We start from the raw sequence: 15,007 nt of genomic DNA, 5'->3' as shown, positions 1-15,007 counted from the left end.
TTTTTTTCTTTAAATACAAAATCATACAATCTAGGGATCTTAAAAATGATCTCTAGAACTTTCAAAAATCCACAGAACTCTCATGCTGAAAATGGAAAACAAATTACCCATAAATTACTTTGCAAATCCAACCATCCATTATTTTTTTTTAAAGCTTTGTCGCCCAAATACATTCAAACCACCAAGACAATCATACTGACCTTCTGTATAACCTCCTCACTCATGCCCGCTTCCTCGATGGGTTGCTGTGCAGACTCAGGCCCAGCTTCTGCAGCGTACGCCTGAAACAGACACACACAGAGAGTCAGACTCAATTTCTACAGTGCAGATGCCATCATCTTCAATCAAATCCAAAGCTAACTCTGTACATACTTATACCACATGCTCAAAAGGCACCCACACACACTCCTGTCTTGCTGCATCAATGCTTCCAGATGGTACACTTGTAGAGCCAGTTCCGTAAACGACTAAATTAAACCAAACCATCACTGACTTGTAAAAGGCACTTACATTCTCTTCACCTGGATTTACTCAACCCTATGCAAAGCTTGAACAATAGTGCAAGCAGCAATGCTACAGTTACACTTTTACAATATTTTCCCTGTCTGCCTGTCTCTTGTCTGCCCAAATTTGTTTGGCAAAATGATCAATAATAACCTAGATTTATTTACTCAGACAAACTCAGCCCCACCTTTCCAAGACTTTGGTTTTTCAGAGCTTCAGTTCATAGCCTCTGTAAACTTATTTCCATTTTAAGTCTCACTCCTTTTTAAGGCCTAATTGTCTCAGAGGAGGCCTCAAAAGGGTATTTCATTTAGATTTACCAAGCACAATGTTATTTTGCATATAACCCCTTAACTACCGAAAGGAAAACAAAAGTGAAACTAGAGTTATACCCCAGAGTGGCCGCCCTTGCCGGATGGCGCTAGTAGCGCTTAGCGCCAAAACCAGCGTCATCCGGTCACGCGGGCGCCATCTTCACTTCACCCTTTTTCGCTGACGTGTCAACATCGTCTGCGTTTTCTGGATCTAGTACCGTTTGGTTTTGTCCGGATTTTTTACCGATTGGATTTAATTCGTCTGTGTTCTGTGGTGATTTTCTTCATGGAATAAAAATCTACACACACACACACAATGCATAATGTGACTCACTGGCTGTGGGGCAGGCGCCGCATAAGCACCAGGAGCGGCGGTGATGCCAGCTTGTGGTTTGAGTGTGGCCAAGGCTGAAGACAGACAGACATACATCAACACATAGCACTGACACAACACTGCACAACAACAGGTCATGCCTTCATACACATCTCTTGCTTTTAAAAATCAGCACTGCTTAAATTACCATAGAAAAGAAATGCATCAAGTTTTGAAATGTTCACCTGTTATTAATTATTCTACCATTGCTAGGTACAGGCAGGTCAAAAATTTAAATATTTTGATGTGAGTTAAAATTATGTAATTATGAAAGAGGACAAAAATACAAACACAACAAAAAAAACCATTTATGTCTATCTTTACTAGAACCAGAGATACAGACCTTTAAATACGGTACGAATTCAGACATTTTTGGCCGTTTTTGTCAAATTTCACAACAAGCTGATTTTGAGAAGCTGTAAGATGCCACCATTTCCATAAAACATGTTCAAATTAACACAATTTGTTTCTTTGTATTTGGACATTAACCCTATTTTTTTCAGGTCATGAAACCTAAAAACTTGACCGCAGGCATGACCTAAAAGTAGCAATTTATGCAAATTTTGGCTGCGCCCGAAAGAGATTATGTGTGTAAACTTCAAATAGCTGTGAAACGTACAAATATTGACCAATTTTCAAAATTCAAAGTGTTCTGAGGGTGTCTTTTGGAGACCTTTCAAATGACATGCAACATCACAACATTCTTATATATACACAAATAAAAGCCCCCCCCCCCCCCCCCCCCCCCATCATTTGAAAGTGACGCGTTTCAAACCTTGAGCCCTCCGTGTACCTGGGAAGCATAGTTGACAGACAGGGGGGCACTGACCGAGACCTCATTGCCAGGACTGGCAAGGCACTAGCAGCCTTTATCATGCTTAAGAACATTTGACAAATTATGCTTTTGTTGCACCCGCCCAATCCACAATCAATCAACAATCCGTTCGAGGGCATGGATTCCCTAACGTCAAATGTGGAATCAAACAAGGAAGCTGTTGTGAAGCCTGCTGCTGTAAGATGTTCTCCAATTCCATCAAGATCTACTTTCCTACACAAAAACGTGTCAAGTGTTTGCAGTGTCTGTCAACTTCTCTCACAGCCTTTTCTGTCAACGTGCGTAATCTGTCTTTGGGGACATCAATCTTTCCAACCTTTTGAATGAATGCCTCAACATCTGGCCATGACTTGCCACCCTCCTTTTTCAGCAGAAAAACTTGCAACAACAGTTTGTTGTCCAGCGACTGTGATACTTCTTTCCGCCTGCCCCGTCCTGTTGCCAGAAATGAGTGCCGGAGCTCTTGAAACTCGGGTGAAGCATCTGGATCTGGATTCTTTATGTTGCAGGAACCACTGTTGGTCATCTTCGCAACGGATGCGGGAGAGCGCATAATAATAATTTAGAGTACAATAAAAGTCCTGACTTTGGTGGGACAAGTCATATAGTCCCGTCACATCAATGTCTTTCCACTCTTAGTGACTTATTAAAATGTTAAAAACTGAGCTCTGTTGGTGGTCAGTGTTGGGGCAGCCCTGATGCCGGCAGTCTCAGCGCTGAGGATGCTGCGCTGGCTGGTCGTGCTGGAAGGTCTGCGTCACTCAGCTGATTCCACTCTGCGACTGTCCGTACGAAGAAGGAGTTCTTGTACTGGTCTGTCTTGCAGGTGGGGATGCGGAAGCCTCGTGTGTTGTTTACAGCTTGCCTCTCGATTATATTGCTGCTTTCATACCCCTGGGACCTTGTGGGGATGACTCTCCGTCGTCCGCTCACGGCGGGGGTGAGAAACTTGTCTGGAGGGAGTGCGGGGATCAGGCCCTCAGAGATCCTGTTGAGGAGGTTGAGGCGTAACTGCCTGCGGAGCTCTTCCAGTGGGGGGAGCTTCAGGTTCCTCAGCATGTCGCTGACGCAGCCAGGGCTTCTCCCAAATAATGATTTTTTGTGTGTGGAAAATAAAGTATGTGAATAGACCCTATCGGTATTCCAAGCTCTAGTGATCTCTCGCAAACTTCAGATCATAGCAAAGCATGCGGTACAGCGATCTCGTGCGAGCTGCACAAGCCAAAGTTCGAAGTTCTCGCGATGTTCAAAGCATAACAAAGAGCGTGTCTCGCGAGAGCTGCTCAGATACCGAAAAGGTCTATTGAACAATCTTCCCAAACATGTTTTGGGGGAAGGGAGAGGTGCCTAAAAGAACTGGACAATACTGACTAAGAATAAGATTTATATTGAACCTTTAAAGGTCTTTCTGCTTATTTTGTTAATCTTTGCATTACTTTATAGCAGTTTGGAAGATTATATGGGCCTTTCTCTGTGCTGTATACATTTGCATGGGTGCAACCTGGAAAATTCCAAAAACCGGCAAAAATGATTTATAAAAACACTACAAACACCCAAAAAATCATTATTTGGGGGTAAGAAGAGAAAATAAGGATGTCAACTCAACTTTTACTGATTTGCATTCAATGCAATAACATTTTCACAGGTCGGTATCGGGAGTTTTCTACATCGCTGTACTGTTTACCTCCTGGATTACCTCCCTTGCCAGGGTCTGGGAAATTTGTTTATGAAACTTTGACGACGCATATCTTATTAAGAGTTGAACATCGAAGGCTACAATTAAATCAGCAGTTATCTGAACTACTTGTTGACAAGTCTGATATTGTATGGTCATTGTATTTAGTGACTGAAATACGTAGTGAACCTTTTCATCGGGCATGTCACTGCGAGGTTTCCAAGTTCTCAACAGATCATAGGCAAGAGTGCCTCGGCGCCGTGATCGTGAAAAATACACAATATCCAGTGCAACTATTGCTGTCACAGTTTACATATAACCTTCTTACAACATTTACAGCAAAAATACATCGAAGAATGTTTGATTATTTACCAAAATCGCGTGCAATCCGACTCAAAATGTCCCCGGCCGATTCATTCATGGCCGCAGCCATTTTGACACAGGCTGAGAGAAACAACCAATGGCTGTGCTCGTTTCAGACAAAAGCGTCGAGTCCCTATTGACGTCACAAGAAAATCGTGTAGACCATCAGAAAGAGCGAAAATCAAAGTTTTCAAAAAGTATAGGCTTTGTATGGTTATTTGTGCGGTTTTTGGTCGAAAATGACTCCTGAAATTATGTTTTTACGACTTGGACTCGTTATTTTTTTCAAACACAGGCAAACTTGGTATCAGTTTGAAGAGAATTATCTGCGCTCTCTTTCTGTGCTATTTTTAGCTGTGTACACCTACTGGGGAGACGTAGCCAGCGCAGGTAACACACAGTGTGTTTTTCGTATCCCGCGGCAAGTGACGCTCACGGCGAGAAATAACCCCCCAGAGCGTTTTTTAAAAAAAATGTCAAAAATCACTCATTCAACACACAGCAAAGAGAAACACATCTTTGGAAAGGGTAAACCTTCATCTTTATTGTGGTACACATGATGTAGTAGTGCATGCACAAATGGTGTCATAACATTCGTGGGAGTACAACTGAAAATCAGCTGCTGAATCCTTTGTCTTACAGATTCATAAATAGCTTGCCGGTACCTACCATTGCTTTTGAGTGTTTTACAGGTCACAAAAAGACACAGTCTGTATACTGTGTCTCCTGATAACAAATTGACGGAAGGTCAAGACAATAATTAAACAATTTACACATCTTCTGGTACCTTAGAATAATAAGCATTGAAATGAACAAGCGACCTTCCACAGAACTCTCACTAACTCAGGTTGCACATGTTGTATGCATTTAAAGTGCTTATGTCCCTTTGTTTATCAGATATATCTTCGAAGAACCCAAAATCTGCCATGAAAATGTAATTTCACAGAGTACGCAATGTGCCACCGACACACTTGAAAATCACCATTCATTTCAGACAGACAAACAGAGAGAGAGAAGCGATTGACCAACTGACCTTCACGGGCGGCTGTAACCTCCTTGGTGAGACGAGCAATCACACGGCAGGCTGCATCGTGCTGGTATAGGGCATGGGACAATTCTGGAAAACATAATTGTTATAGATTAAAGATCAGCTGCCAGCAAGACTTTCTATTCTCGACCATAGAATTCATATCCAGCGTGTGCACGGAATATAAACTAGAAACACATAAAGACAATGTTGCTCCCACACAACAGGTTAGACAGAATTAGATTGAAAGTACGTCCAAATTTCCTGGTGACATAAACTGTTTTCAGTCAGAACACCCCCTACATATCAAAACAATCAGACAGACGACTGGCCAAGGGTCAGACCAATGCGTCAGATCAGAAAAGTATGCGTCAGTGACCAAAGATGACAGAGGCAAAATGATTATGCACTTTGCACAAATGGCAGGCATGATTCCCGCTCTTGGGTCTCACAATTACCACACATCATTTTTCCTATTTACAACAAGTCTGCTTTAAAGTTAAACTCCTGCCTGGGACATGTGAATACCCGAAAACGTTTCTCATTAGTCAACAACACCAACTGCATATTAATAATAATCTTACCTTGACGCGCTGTCTGCAGTTGCTGTCGCAAGGTGAAGGTATGCAACATCACAGCATCCTGACAGACACAACAAACAAAATTAGCATGACGTTTTATGTCTGTAAATACTAAATGTAATGTAAGCGTGTTTCCGAGTGAACTGTTACTGTTTTGTCTTGCAGTTCTTACTTTAAACCTCAAAAGGTGTCTTTCCATGTCAATTACTGAATTAGTCACAAACTGGAGACAAGCACCAAACAAGTTGAAAAAAAAGCCCCCCAAAATGGTCATTGCTATGAGTACAAGTAGAAGTAGAAGAGAAGAAAGTTTGCATTATTCAAATGAATGCAGTTGAGTGACTTCAGTGTTGGAACCCGTTAGAGGGAGGTCCTAAATGAAGACGGATGCTGTAAGTTTTACTTTCACTCATACTTCAGGGCCTAGCATTGGAAAAAGTGAGTTCAGCTTACAAAGGCGGGGGTCTGGAGGCCCCCAGTGGGGTCCAGTGGCAAAGCCCCTGGTGGGGGTTCGGGGGGCTTTGAAGATTTTTTACCTAAAATGACACCCCCCAAAGAAGATTGAGCAACTAAATTATGCCTTCACCAACAAGCAAAACACAGACAGAAAACAAGAAAACTGACAATCTTGTGTTATTTGGCCTAAAACTGCCATCCCCACTTCCAGGAATACCTGGATTCTTTGTCACTGAATGGCTGACCACGTTCAACAATGTCGCTTCAAGACATTATTTCAAATCTAGAGCCACAAAACACCGGCACAAAGCATGCTCGCGCGATGCCTGAGGAAGTGCGTGCTCAAGCAAACTGTCAAACCGATTGAGAATTGAACCGAACGGCGCACAAAACGAAAGCTGGGACTGTTTGGGAATAACAGGGTTTGCATTTCGATGTACACCAAATCGAGTTCCGCGGACTGGAGATGTTATTTCGGCGTACAGTACGCCAAACGGCTTACAATGCTAGGCCCTGATACTTTCTTTACTCAAATGTCTCAAAAATAAAACTTCAACCAAGTGAATTCAATCAAGCTTCAATTTCAACTTCAAGTGTAGGTTATATTCAGGTATGACCATAATTTGACTGATCTAAATGCAGAGCTACCAACTTTTTGTTGTACCACATACTTGGGTTATAATATGTCACAAAATATATTTACATTTTGTCATTTAAAAAAATTGTGTTTTGTTATTGTTGTCGAGCGTACTTTTGTTGTTGTTGTTGAGCGAATCAGCTTTCTTCAGAGATATCAGGCATGGGAATTAATAATTGTAAAAACGGCTGAAAATTAAGGAAAAAAGAGGAAATATTTTTTGATGACCGGGGGGGGGGGGGGGGGGGGTTTGTCACTAAAAGTAAAACACTACATATTTCGCACTAAAATACGAAAAAAGAGGAATTTCTACTGCAAAAATTTTAAAAAAACGGCGGAAATCCCATTTTGCTGAGAAAAAAAAGCGGAAATGCGATTTTTTCGGCGGAAAATTAAAAAAAAAAGCGGAAATCCGCCAAACGGCGGACAATTCCCATCCCTGAGATATATGCGTACTCACAAACGTTTATGTTAAAGGTAAAAAATCCATCAGGTAGGCAACAGCAGTCCTGACTTACCCATTCATCCTGCAGAGCTTTGAGGATGGCCGGTATACTGGTGGCAGAGGGGGGTCTTGGCTTGACCAGAGGGGTCACTGTGACACACAACAATTGATCAAACTTGTGAAATATTAACCCTCTGCACTCCGGAAGGCCCGGGACAGCCCGCGAAAAAAGTGCTGTGCCGATTCCGTAACGCCCGATATGGCCCGCAGAACACTGCATTGGATTGTGGGATAGACCAAAGCGAAAGTAGGTCAACGCGACCTAGTGTTCTGCGGGCCATATCGGGCGTTACGGAATCGGCACAGCACTTTTTTCGCGGGCTGTCCCGGGCCTTCCGGAGTGCAGAGGGTTAAAAACCTTGATGACTTCAATTACACAGACATAACACATGACAACCGGATGTAAAAATGTTATTCCACTTCCTTACTTAATTACCACAAAAAAATGATGTTACAGTTCACCCAAGACCTACTTAGCTAGTACTTTTTAAGTTTCAATTCTGTCGAACTTGTAGCCTGCTGCTAGCCACCACTGGTTTAAAAGTAAATCCCAAATTTTAGAACTGCACAGAAGCATTTCAAGGTAGTTATTGCAAGAACCCCAAACACTGACAAGAACTATTCTGAAACCAGAAAGTTATGCGACCCGTTCAGTTTGAAACTGAAAAAAGATTCACAGCTTACTCTGTCTGTGTCACTGTCAACCATTCCAGAAAATAACATAGTAGAATTGATACAAAACCACATATGGTACAGTGAGACGAGCATCATCATATAGCTTGTACAAACTCAACTTATCTTCACAAGCTGAAGTGAATCTGCATAGAACTTTAAGTACATGATTCATGAATAACATTTTATTAAAAAAATGAAGCACTCACTTTTGATGTCAACAAGCAATTCCACTTGTAACTTCTCCCCGTTAAGAGGATCTGTGCCATTTTCACTGATGTACTTTTCGATCAGCCGTTTCTCAAAAACGTGGCCAGACACTGGAGATACCACTGGGTGTTCAGGAACTTCATTGCTAACTGTAAAGAAAACATGAAAAGCAGTTGAGAAAGTTGTGCATTGAGTTTGAATCTAAAGAGTAAAGTATATTATCCAATGAAAGAATCTGCAAAGAATGTGTACCCGCTGACTGTGGATGCTATGCATCTGAATTCAATAAGGTAAAATGATCGCATGCAGGGTAAATAAACTGCCAAAAATTAAATGCAAGGTTTTAAGTATTTTACACCAATTACAGTCCAGGAAACTAGTAGGCTATTGAGGTCAACCGAATGACGTCTCACAAGGTGCGTGGTCGTTCTTGGCGGTCAAGAAAGCCGCCGCGATCATTGCGCAGACGACACTTCCAGACCGCCAATATTTTTTGTGAGCATCACGTGCTCCACATAAATTGGCCGGGCACGAAGCAATAGACCTTTTCGGTATCTGAGCAGCTCTCGCGAGACACGCTCTTTGTTATGCTTTGAACATCGCGTGATCTTCGAACCTTGGCTTGTGCAGCTCACACGAGATCGCTGTACCGCATGCTTTGCTATGCTCTGAAGTTTGCGAGAGATTACGAGAGCTTGGAATACCGATAGGGTCTATTGGGAAACCTGGATTGGGAAACCTGGATATGAACACAGCGGGATAATAGTTACTCCTCCTTGGTTCTGCCCTCAGCTCTCTTGGCACAACCACCTGCCAGAACGATTGTCAAATTGTAAAAATTCCATATTCTGGCACATCTACATTTTCCGAGATATGGGTCATCTCAACTACAAACTTAGTTCAGCTGATCATACAAAAGAATGCTCTCCCTTGCTTTCCTTGAAAAAAGCAAGAAAACGTGTCCAAAAGATACCTTCTCCTCGCGAATTTACACGAAAATCTGCAAGGAAATGAAGATAAAAAGTGTTGTTTAACATTCATGTGTGCTTTTGTATAAAATCAAACACATTTCTGCCAGCCACAACTTTCCTCAGCAATTTGAAAGCTTTGAGTTGAGTTTGACACGAGCTATTCTGTCAGTTTGAGTTTGGTCGACGAATAAGTACCGGCTCGGCGATCGACCTATAATCTTGCAAAATAAAGGTAGCAAAGACTACAGATTGGTTAGTAGCGTCCAAAACAATCAATAATCAACAAGTCTATGACAGGCAGATACAACGTCATCATTGCAGAAAACAACAACATTTAGTAATTCGCAAAAACCCACGCACTTGCACAGCAGAGCGCCATGTTGAACTCGGTCACGTGATCTTTGCTGCGTATGAAAAGTGTGGATCGAAACTTCAACGAAACAACTAAAAAGTAAAATGCTCAACTAAACTTGGAATGAGAGGTGTTGGATGTGGAAGGGGCTACAAAAATAAAGAAAATGTGTGCTTCTGTTGAAAAAAATATTGAATGTAACACAACAACCAGAAACTTATAATTGAATATGATTATTTGAACTATTGTGGGACCATTTGATTGTTTTCACACGGCTGTGACAAGGACTGAAGACTGAGAGTATCATGCCTCAGTGATGCGGCCATAATGTTGTTGTTGTTGTTAAGAAGTTGCATGATTTTCCCTTTTCAATACTGATTTCGTAAATACTGAAACCGTGCTTTAGCTTTGCGGATTCTGAGCTGAAAGCACAGTAACAACGAGAAAATTGGTTGATTAAAATCAACATGGTCGAAGCAATGTTTTCATAAAAGAAGCGGTATTATTACGGGCACATGTTGAATTTGGGTTACATGTGTTGCAGAGTATTTGAAAATCCGTAGGCATAAAAACATGCAAAGAAGAGTGATCGGTCCCTGTTGTGAATATAGTCAACGGTGGATAAATTGATTACTTATATGTTTCACACTATAGATTTGCTGTTAGAGAGAGGAGACGGTTTGGCGGTCATGGGTTGTAGCATGTTATGCAACTTTAAGAGCAAGGCGCATGGTGCATGTTCTTGTGATCGTTTTGATGAAAGCGTCATGAAGAGGGTGTTACAAATACAATGTAAATTTTGTTTTTGATGTTTGGTCTTCGTTGTGGTGGTTGTAAGAATGTGATGTGTTTAACCAACGAGATACAATGCTATTTGGGACATGGTAATAATTGGTTGCCGGTATGGACGATATTCTGTGCTGTTACGGTTTGAGATTGTGGCAGGGGTGAGCCAAAGTGTGACCGACTCAGCGCAGAGATGGTCGAAGAGATTGTTTCGTAGTCTATTAGCCTAGTGTTGTGACGAGCGTTGGCTAATGGTAACGAGTACATAATTATGTGTGTAGTTGTGGTGTGTGTGTGTTTGCGCGTTGGTTGGGATTATGGGTGTAATTTGTAAAACAGATGTGACAGTAATAATGGAGTTCACATTGAGGTTAGTTTGAAATGGAACACACGCAAGTTTTTGAAAAAACAATAACAAATTTTGAACCATGAGATTTTTATTAAATAATAAACTGAACATCAGCAAAACATCAAAGCAGAGACATAGATAGAACAATGTATGTCTCTGATCAAAGCAATTATTAATAAGGTTTGAAAAGCTTGATCGACTTATACTTACTATGTTAAATAGTGGATTGAAGGCTGAAAACCTCATTTACAAATTACAACTGAGATGGGGAGGGGGGGAGAGGGGGGGGGAGTGCTGAAAGTGTGGATGAGAATACAAAAAATGCTGAGTGACAACAGGGAGGTTAAGATACAATGAAGGTTTTTTTGCAAGGAGATATCACTGTTTGAGACTTTATATTTTACATTTTAAGAATAAGAGTTTTGGATTGGTTTAAATAACTCGACCCCTCAATAAATAGTATAGCATAGTGCAATTTCATGTCGGCATCTTCTCCACTGAAAGCTATAACCCAAAGACTGAAGACCAAAGTGCTTTACCCCACTTCTGACCCGAATCACCCCCCTCCTGCTAGGTACACGTGCACTCAAGTTAACCTCTGCTTTGACCTGTGTGCCAGGAGTCGGATGGGAGAGAGAGAGCCGAGAGCGAGAGAGAGAGACACACACACACAAATAGACAGAGACAGACATACTGAAAGACAGAAGCGGAGAGACTCAGAGGGAGACACAGACAAAGACATACATACAGAGAGAGAGAGAGAGAGAGAGAGAGAGAGAGAGAGAGAGAGAGAGAGAGAACTTTGAACTTTGAACTTTGAACTTTATTACAGGAAAGATAGCATTAGGTCCGTAGGACCTTTCTTACAGCTAGTCCTGATCTAAGCAAAATGGTTATAATCGAAATGGGAATACATAGGAACAAACTTTTTATGATGAAACGCAGACACACGCAATAATAGTAATATAAGAATAAGATCATTTTTTTATCGACATGTGATATACAGATATACAACCATACATTATCAGAACACACACACACACACACACACATATATATACACGCACACGCACACGCACACACACACAGAAGATCAACTAACTTATAAGGCAAGCCAACATAACACGACACACTAACCAAATAAAGGATCAGGTAGCAAAGTAAAAAAAAAAAAAAACAACAAAAAAAACAACAACCCGTTCATGACCTAATATATACCATCTTAGATTATGAAGGAATCACCATGCCAATATAAAATGCAGTAATACTATCTTAGATACTAGAAGGAGTAATACACGAGAATGTATTCTTATCACACCAAGTTGACGCAAGACACATACATGCACATTTTCAGAAGGATAAAAGGCACACATACGTTTGAGCAACCAGGCACATTACATTAAAGTGATGTTTGAATGTATTTTTGCAGATGTGTTTTGAATGTTTTAAGGTTACTGGTCGATTTTAAGCATGTAGGTAGGGAGTTCCAGACATAAGCTCCCGAGTATGAAAGACTAGTTTTAAATATGTCAATGCGTGGCTTCGGGCAGGCCAGATTATGCTTGAAAGTGGAATACCGAGAAGGTGTTGATTGAAACAAGTGAGTTAGATATTCGGGTGCTTGGTCATGTAGGATCTTGTGCATGAAAACTGATTTATTAAATAAAAGCTGTTGTTTAAGTTGAGGTATATTGAGGGCTGTCAGTTTTGCGTCAGTAGTTAGTGATGGGTCAGGCAGAATGAGTTTAGCTGACCTACGATGACGAGAATTTATAGTTTTGAATAATGCATCACTGCAGCCATCCCAGATGACAGAGGCATAATCAATGTGAGGTTTGATGTGGGCGTTGTAGAACATTTTTCGGGCGTCTAAAGTTATGACTGACTGAAGTTTTGAAAGTAGGAATAAATTTCTTGAAACGCGTTTACACAGATGTTCAATGTGGGAATGCCACCTAAGCTTATCATCGATAATCACGCCTAGCAGTTTGTGTTCGCTAACCTTTTCTATTGAGTTTCCGTTGATGGTGAGATCTAGTGAGAGGGGGGACAACTGATGCTTCTGGCGCGTTGTAATTACCATTGATTTAGATTTCAGAGGGTTTAGGACCATGTTGTTTTCAGAGCACCATTGTGAGATGTCTCTAAGGGTGTGCTGAAGAGATTGTTGAATATTTTCATTGTCTTTCAGTATGTCTGTCTCTGTCTATTTGTGTGTGTGTGTCTCTCTCTCTCGCTCTCGGCTCTCTCTCTCCCATCCGACTCCTGGCACACAGGTCAAAGCAGAGGTTAGAGAGAGAGCGAGAGAGAGAGAGAGAGAGAGAGAGAGAGAGAGAGAGAGAGAGAGAGAGAGAGAGAGAGAGAAAACACTACTGTAACTGATCTCGTGAGAACGGTAACAAAACGAGACATGTCAGTTCTCCGAACGCTTTGCAATAAATGACCGCTCCTGCGGCCATCAATAAACTGAGAAGAAACCCTGGGATGCGTTTATTAGTTATTATCTTTCTTTCTTTTTTAAAGTTATCGGGAACGTTTAAGCATAGAAGTTGAAGCACAGAAACACTCCCTAGAAAGTCGACTATTTCGTCTTTGAAGTGACGGGCAAACATCAGAGATAATGAAGACAAGTGAGCCAAGTCAATTTTATGTTCGAGTCAGTCATCAGTTATCTCCAGTCACTATCATCAAGTTTGCTTGTCCGTCCACTTCAGCCAAAGACGAATAGATCGACGTTCCAGTACTAGTGAATGTGTTTTGTCTTTGATTAAACGTTCCAATCACTAAGTTGTTCTGATTCATTTTGAAACGTATAATAAGCTTGTTTGTCTGTTACGACTCGGACTCAGTTTCAGTCAAGTTGTTGTTTGTTTGTTTTATAAACAAAACAAACAAAAACAACAACAGGAACAACAGATTAATGACTGAATGAAGCAACACCCTATACCCCGAGCATTAATTTTCTACATATCTGTCTTTCCTTCCTCTTTTTCCTCGTCGGTCTGTGTCAACTATTCCAGAAAATAACATAGTAGGCCTACAAAACGTGACCGCATAAATTGTGACCATCCACCACGGAATGAGTCGCACGTCACCTTTGCATGATTTTCATATTTTTACGTTTTCCTAAAGAGTTTTTTATGCTCTACCCAGTGGTGAAAACCGTTTTAGAAAAGAGCGAAAACTGTTTGAGTTATAAGCCTGTGACTAAGGTGACCCTCACGCTGTTACCATACACTCTCCGGACTTATATCAAGCCTAGCGCAGAACCGCGCGAGGTGACATGCGACTCATTTCGTGGTGGAGGGTCACAATTATGGTACAGTGAGACAAGCATCATCATATCGATCGCTTGTACAAACTCAACTTATTTTCACAAGCTGAAGTGAATCTGCATAGAAGAACATGAATAACATTTGTTTAAAGTAACAAAAATCGAAGTACTCACTTTTAATACCAACAAGCAATTCTACTTGTAACTTCTCCCGGTTAAGAGGATCTGTGCCGTTTTCACTGATCATGTACCTCTCGATCAGCTGTTTCTCAAATATGAGGCCAGACACTGGAGATACCACAGCTGGGTGTTCAGGAACTTCATTGCTAACTGTAAAGAAAATATGAAAAACAGTTGAGAAAGTTGTGCTTTGAGTTTGAAACTAAAGTACCTGATCCAATGTAAAGAATCTGCAAAGAAGGTTTACCCGTTGACTGTGTATGCTATGCATCTGAACTCAAAACGGTAAAATGGTTGCATGCAGGGTAAACACACTGCCAACAATGAAATGAAAGGTTTTTAGTATTTAACACAAATTACAGTCCAAGGAATGAAGCAACACCCAATACCCCGAGCATTTCTACATATCTGTCTTTCAAGTCCTTCCTCTTTTTCCAGCTTGTTCGAGTCTTCTAAGCGTCACAACAAAAACGAAAAGTACACGTACTGTCACAGCTGCAAATGTACCGTCAAGTGATATAAAGAAACCGAAATGAAGGACACAAACTGATCAGTAATGCAATAAACGTCGCGGAAGTATGCAGAGAGAACTCGAACACTTTGATACGGAAGGATAATACATACTAGGCATTAGGTCCATATGGTCCTTTCTTACAGCTAGTCCCTACTACAATACATTCATGAAACGAAGTATTAAAAAAAATGGAAAAAAATAGTATGTATAAATGCTGTGCCAGGAGAGAGAGAGAGAGAGAGAGAGAGAATTGAATTGAATTGACTTGAATTGAAATTTATATTTCGAGGGTAACAGAATAAGCAATGTAAACCTGCTTTTTTTCATCCGGCCCTCGCCCATTGAGGGTAACTCGATTAAATAACAAGAAGAAATAGAACCGAGGTAAGTTAACTACAATGATTCACATAATTAACATGTCCAACAATC

General features: G+C 41.0%; 1 protein-coding gene across 3 annotated transcripts in view; it reads right to left on the bottom strand.

Moving 5' to 3' along the window:
• Positions 1-15,007, bottom strand: part of LOC138976588 (pre-mRNA-processing factor 19-like) — a 29,696-nt gene that overhangs the window by 14,003 nt on the left and 686 nt on the right. The window contains exons 2-8 of one of the 3 annotated variants that reach the window (XM_070349435.1): positions 14,059-14,214; positions 8,152-8,301; positions 7,284-7,360; positions 5,676-5,733; positions 5,098-5,181; positions 1,153-1,226; positions 201-281 (exon numbers count right to left, since the gene is read on the bottom strand). In XM_070349435.1, coding sequence (XP_070205536.1) covers positions 201-281; positions 1,153-1,226; positions 5,098-5,181; positions 5,676-5,733; positions 7,284-7,360; positions 8,152-8,301; positions 14,059-14,214 — 680 coding nt within the window. Of the gene's footprint in view, positions 1-200; positions 282-1,152; positions 1,227-5,097; positions 5,182-5,675; positions 5,734-7,283; positions 7,361-8,151; positions 8,302-9,483; positions 9,523-14,058; positions 14,215-15,007 lie in introns of those variants that run through there. The other 2 variants (XM_070349437.1, XM_070349436.1) reach the window with 2 other exon arrangements.

The sequence above is a fragment of the Littorina saxatilis genome, linkage group LG9, assembly GCF_037325665.1.
Source record: "Littorina saxatilis isolate snail1 linkage group LG9, US_GU_Lsax_2.0, whole genome shotgun sequence".
Taxonomy (NCBI): domain Eukaryota; kingdom Metazoa; phylum Mollusca; class Gastropoda; order Littorinimorpha; family Littorinidae; genus Littorina; species Littorina saxatilis.
The sequence above is the reverse complement of the archived record's forward strand: the minus strand, read 5'-3'. Positions and strand labels throughout refer to the sequence as shown.